Raw genomic sequence first — 6,000 nt, forward strand, 5'->3', positions numbered from 1 at the left:
GATAAACAAATTGTGATACATCCCTGCAATGGAATACTACTCAGCAATAAAAAAGAATGAATAGTTTACACATGGAACAATTTGGATGCAACTCAAAGGCATTACACTGAGTGAAAGACGCCAGTCTTAAAAGAATATATGCTATATTGCTGGATGTGGTGGCGCACACCTGTAGTCCCAGCTACTTGGGAGACTGAGGTGGGAGGATCACTTAAGCCCAGGAGTTTGAGTCTAGCCTGGGCAACAAGCAAGACTTCATGTCTAAAAAAAAAAAAATAATAATACATCTATATGATTCCACTTATATGACATTCTGGAAAAGGCAAAACTTTGGTGATGGCCAAACCTAGCAATGGTTGCCAAAAGTTAGCAATGAGAGAAAGGTGTGACTAGAAAGGGGCAGCACCAGAGAGTTTTGTGGGGATACGAAAGAGTTCTGTGCCCTATGGTTATAACAATGTATACATGTGTTAAAATTCATAGAACCAGATAAAATGGTCATTTTTAGTAAATAACAGTAGCAACACAACAAAAGACTGCTGGATCATCCCCACACTGAAATTGTGCTGAGTCTCACCTAGTTTGTCTATAAGCAGCTCCACTACCGTACATTTAGCCAAGTTTCGATGAGAGCATATGATTGGCATCGAGGAGGGCCAGTGAGGACTGCTTGGGTAACTAGACAGTTGCTCATACCAGCCATCTTGACCTGAGACATTAAGATATTCAAAATAAATGATTTTCCTGAGCAAATAAAATTCCTTCCTAAAATCTTCTAATTTTAACTGTAACATTCTACAGATGTGTGGCTAGGCTGGTATTTATCAAATGAATTAACTCTTCCATTTTTAAAAATATGTAGAGTGAGGCTTGTGAACAATCCTAGAGGGTGTGTTCACTAAACAGGGTGTGTTACATGTGGATATCAGATGTGCCTTGGCTCTCCCTTCCTTTTGCTGCCTGTTGCTCCCCTACAGGAGGTTGTGGCTCACTGGATTGCTGAAAGCCGCATTGCCATTGAGGAGATCCGCTTGTTGACCCTGAAAGCCGCCCACAGCATAGACACTCTGGGCAATGCTGGCGCTAAGAAGGAGGTGAGATACCCCCGCCCTGGACCACCAATTGCTGAGCCGCCTCCAGTTCTCCTACCCACTGGGCATTTCACTTTTCATGGTACCTTGATGGCACTCAGAATATTGGAAGCCCCATGTGATTTTGGCTTACAGATTATGAATGTCTGTCACTTGCTAGTTTTCCTTTTACTTCGCTGCTATAGGGAAGATTTTCAGGATGCAGAATATCTTCAGCGTCCTTGAGATACAGCAACAAGGAGCAGGGAAATCTTAGGCTTTATACAGACCTGGAATTAGTTGTACGCACTATGCCACTCACTGCTAGCCTCATGGCAAAGTACCTAAGCTTTCTGCCTACGGCCTCGGGTTCTTGTGAAGGGTAACCAAGATGATGTATATAGAATGCTCAGCATGATGCTGCCACATAGCGAATGTTTCTTAAAAGGCACCTCTTGTCCCCTGCCCTCTTAGGTTTCTGGCTTATATGGAATAAAGACATAACTGTTTAATTCTAAAAGCCCATAAAATTGCTAAAAGAAAACTGATTGTGGAGCAAAGACCCTTGAACTTTTTTTATGATTCTATGGTGATGAGTGTGATTTATCAGCTGCCTGACATTCTCTTGGAAATGAGGGAAGTTATAAATAAATAAATAAAATGTTTGGAAGAAATGTCTCTTTCCAGAGGATCTGTATTGACTGAAATATGGTCGTTAACTGGGTTACAGCAGGAACTCTTTGTTGGCTTTCATCAAAGATCCTGTTTTAGTATTGACTTGGGCATGGGAAAATTTTTGTTTGGTTTCACAAAGAAAATACAGATTGTATCAAATTCTGCCACATTGTGTCTAGTCTAAGAAGCATTCTTTTCATATCTTGCTTATGTAGATTGCAATGATCAAAGTGGCTGCCCCACGGGCTGTCTGCAAAATTATAGATCGGGCCATCCAGGTGTGTGGAGGTGCTGGCGTTTCCCAAGACTATCCTTTGGCTAACATGTGAGTAGATGTCATTTAAGAACCATCTACGTTTGGTAGCTGGGCATGGTGGCTAATGCCTGTAATCCTAGCACTTTGGGAGGATCACTTGAGGCCAGGAGTTCAAGACCAGCCTGAGCAAGAGCAAGATCTTGTCTCCACAAAAAATGGAAAAATTAGCCAGGTGTCGTGGAGGCACCTCTAGTCCCAACTACTTAGGGAGCTGAGGCAGGAAGGTCACTTGAGCCCAGGAGTTTGAGGTTGCAGTGAGCTATGATGATGCCACTGCACTCTAGCCTGGGTGACAGAGCAAGACCCTGTCTCAGAGGAAAAAAAAAAAAAAAAAGAACCATCTACATTTGATAGGCTTAGAGTTAAAAAAAAAGATAAAAAGATACTACCTTACTTTAAAGTGTAACTGAAGGCTAAAGGAAGTGTTAGAGGTACTTTAATATAGAGTTCAGCACCAAGAATAGTTGTTCTTATGATTGGAATCATCACTTCACTCTATTATGTTAAAATGTACAGTGAGGGGACCCCCTGAGGGTTCCAGGCTATAGATGCAGCATGGGGTTCTGCTCTGAAACAGAAAGGAGGGAGCGGTGCAGAGACAGCCAGAGGGGCCCAGAGCCAGGCTGTGTGCGCTTAGTACAGTTTACCACCCACACCCGGAGGCTGCAGCTGAATTCACAGCAGTACATACCAGTGACTATATTATATCCGGATTCTGATTACTGGGGGGCAAGAAAGAACAGTCTCCACTCCCCAGCCTTCCATCTCCACACACAGTCACAGTGTCACCTTGTGTATCATACTGGAGATAGAGTCTCATGCCTCACCAATTTTTAACCTTAAGAAAGAACTAAATACATAGTATCAAACCATTCACTGCCTATAGCTTTACCTAAGAGATCTCTAAATTCTAGCAACTTCTGGAAACCTGTAGCAACCCAAGAACAAGATTAACCCCACTGTACTTTGCCATGTAAGTTTCCCAAATTGGAACTTTAAAATAGCATTTCGGCCAGGTGCAGTGGCTCACACCAGTTATCCTAGCACTCTGGAAGGCCAAGGCGGGAGGATCACTTGAGCTCAGGAGTTCGAGACTAGTCTGAGCAAGAGTGAGACCCTGTCTCTACTAAAAATAGAAAAAATTAGCAGGGTGTGGTGGCATGCGCCTGTAGTCCCAGCTACTTGGGAGGCTGAGGCAGGAGGATCGCTTGAGCCCAAAAGTTTGAGGTTGCCATGAGCTAGGCTGATACTGTGGCACTGTAGCCTGGGCAATAGAGCAAGATTCTGTCTCAAAAAACATAAATAAAAGTAAATAAATAAATAAATAAAATAGCATTTCAGAAGCCCCTTGGCTTATTTTCCTTGATTTTCCTTGTACTCTTTCTCTTACTTTGATGGGATTTCATGAATTAATATAGTCTTGGCTTAGAATCAGAGTGACTGATACTATCATGTTCCTCTTTGATAACTCCCATGATCCCTGCTCTTTTTTTGTTATTTCAGGTATGCTGTCACTAGAGCTTTGCGCTTAGCAGATGGGCCTGATGAAGTCCACCTCTCAGCCATCGCAAGGATGGAACTGCGGGACCAAGCCAGAGGGCTGACAGCCAAGATGTGAGGAGAGTGACACCGCCATACCAGGCCAAAACTCTCCTTTATACGGACTTACTTGACTCCAACATTTGACTCTCATATTTTTGCAGCAGTTTGAGCACAGGGTTAATTACTTGTGGTAAAGATTTTAGCATCTATTTTGATCAGTGGGTTTTATAATTTCAAGGATTGTACAGGTTTAAGTTAAACAAGAAATTCTATCATTGTCATTCAGTTTAGTGCCCAAGTGGTTTAGTATTTGCTTTTTAAATATAACATGTAAAGAGATCATGAAGTAAACTGAAGAGCAAAATCATAGGCATAAAAATATTTTGACTTTCTGATTTTCAGGAATTTTCCATGTAAGTAAATAATTCTGGGAATATTTCATCATTTACTTTGAAAACAATAGAATGGGACCCCTTTTTAATACTTTCTTTTTAAGGATTAGTTTAATACTTTGTACTAATGTTTACACTGGAGAGAAGTATGACTGATGGGATTGTTTTAGAATTTATATAATTGTACACATCTTCATAATTCAACAGGAAGCACTTATGCATAAAATCTGAATGCAGTTTAAAGTTTACTAGAAAACATAGTATCCTATGAGAAAATGTTATTAAGAACCATTTCAACTGTTTATAAAATGTTTATGAGAACAGTGGACAGTTTGAGCTACAAGAAAGTTCTTTCATTTTGAGAAGAGATTAAAGACAGTCTGCTGTGAATGCCGTTATGTTAATACAACACCCAGTGCAAACATGCTTGTGGCTGTTTCCATCACCTCTGTCCCATGTAGTATAGCCATTGACCACATGTGACTCTTGAGCACTTGGAGTGTGGCTAGTACAACTGAAGAACTGAATTTTCAGTTTTTAAAAATTTTAATTTAAATATCAATTCTCAACTGAGTTATTGGAAAACGTTTAAGTATGCTTGGAATAATTTGGGTATGGGAATCTACTTTTTCAACTATAAATTTTATGAAATCTAAATACAGATCAAGTACTTGGAAAATTTAGCATCCAACAAAAAAATAAAGTATAAAATACATTGGTATTTGGCAATTCTTTGAAATTTGTTGAGGTTCAATTTATGGTATAATACAGGGTTAATTTTTGTAAATGTTTCATACATGTCTAAAAAATATGCATTTTGCAGTTTTTCAGTACAGAATTCTGTATATGTCTATTAAAATCAAGCTTATTAATTGTATTATTCAAATACTTTATATCCTTAATAATTTTTTGCATATCTGTCTAGTCTCACAATCACAGAGATGCATTAAAATTTTTTACTATGAAAAAAATAAAAAATAGAGATGCCATAGACCCGCGACCCGGAGCAGCTCAGAGGCAGTGAATAATAGCTCTTCAAGTCTGCAATAAAAAATGGCCTCCAATAAAACTACATTGCAAAAAATGGGAAAGAAACAGAATGGGAAGAGTAAAAAGGTTGAAGAGGCAGAGCCTGAAGAATTTGTGGTGGAAAAAGTATTGGTGAAAAAGTAAATGGGAAAGTGGAGTATTTCCTGAAGTGGAAGGGATTTACAGATGCTGACAATACTTGGGAACCTGAAGAAAATTTGGATTGTCCAGAGTTAATTGAAGCATTTCTTAATTCTCAAAAAGCTGGTAAAGAAAAAGATGGTACAAAAAGAAAATCTTTATCTGACAGTGAATCTGACGAAAGCAAATCAAAGAAAAAAGGAGATGGTGCTGACAAACCAAGAGGCTTTGCCAGAGGTCTTGATCCTGAAAGAATAATTGGTGCCACGGATAGCAGTGGAGAATTAATGTTTCTTATGAAATGGAAAGAGTCAGATGAGGCAGATTTGGTGCTGGCAAAAGAAACAAATATGAAGTGTCCTCAAATTGTAATTGCTTTTTATGAAGAGAGACTAACTTGGCATTCTTGTCCAGAAGATGAAGCTCAATAATTGTTTGCATTGCTTTTTATATATATTTATATATATACACACAATCTGGGTCTTGGTTTTTGATTTACAAGTGTGAAGAAATAACTACATCTAATAAATCAAGTTTGATACAAAATAAATAAATAAATAAATAATAAAAAATAAATGTTGATTGTTGATTTAAAGAAATAAAATAAAATAAAATACATGGGTATTTGGTACCAAAATGTGGTAATTTTGAAGACTTAGCATGCAAAAAATGCAAAATATCTCATTAATACTTTTTATATTGGTTACACATTGAAATTATATTTTAGATATATTGAATTAAATAACATTAAGATTGATTTCACCTGTTACTTGTTACCTTTTTAGATGAATACCATAGGAGGTACTACCTTGTAATTTTTTAAATTTTAAAATAA

The 6,000-nt window shown here is 38.2% G+C and overlaps 1 protein-coding gene and 1 pseudogene across 1 annotated transcript in view; both read left to right on the forward strand.

Annotated features, from left to right (window-relative positions):
* ACAD11 (acyl-CoA dehydrogenase family member 11) overlaps window positions 1-4,411 on the forward strand; it is an 82,735-nt gene extending 78,324 nt beyond the window's left edge. The window contains exons 18-20 of the mRNA XM_069475420.1: window positions 978-1,094; window positions 1,961-2,070; window positions 3,565-4,411. Coding sequence (XP_069331521.1) covers window positions 978-1,094; window positions 1,961-2,070; window positions 3,565-3,679 — 342 coding nt within the window. The 3' untranslated portion in view covers window positions 3,680-4,411. The remainder of the gene's footprint in view (window positions 1-977; window positions 1,095-1,960; window positions 2,071-3,564) is intronic.
* A 158-nt stretch (window positions 4,412-4,569) lies between these two features.
* On the forward strand, window positions 4,570-5,660 carry LOC138388055 (chromobox protein homolog 3 pseudogene; annotated as a pseudogene).
* The last annotated feature ends 340 nt before the right edge of the window (window positions 5,661-6,000 follow it).

This window comes from Eulemur rufifrons, chromosome 7 (genome assembly GCF_041146395.1).
Source record: "Eulemur rufifrons isolate Redbay chromosome 7, OSU_ERuf_1, whole genome shotgun sequence".
In the NCBI taxonomy this organism is placed as follows: domain Eukaryota; kingdom Metazoa; phylum Chordata; class Mammalia; order Primates; family Lemuridae; genus Eulemur; species Eulemur rufifrons.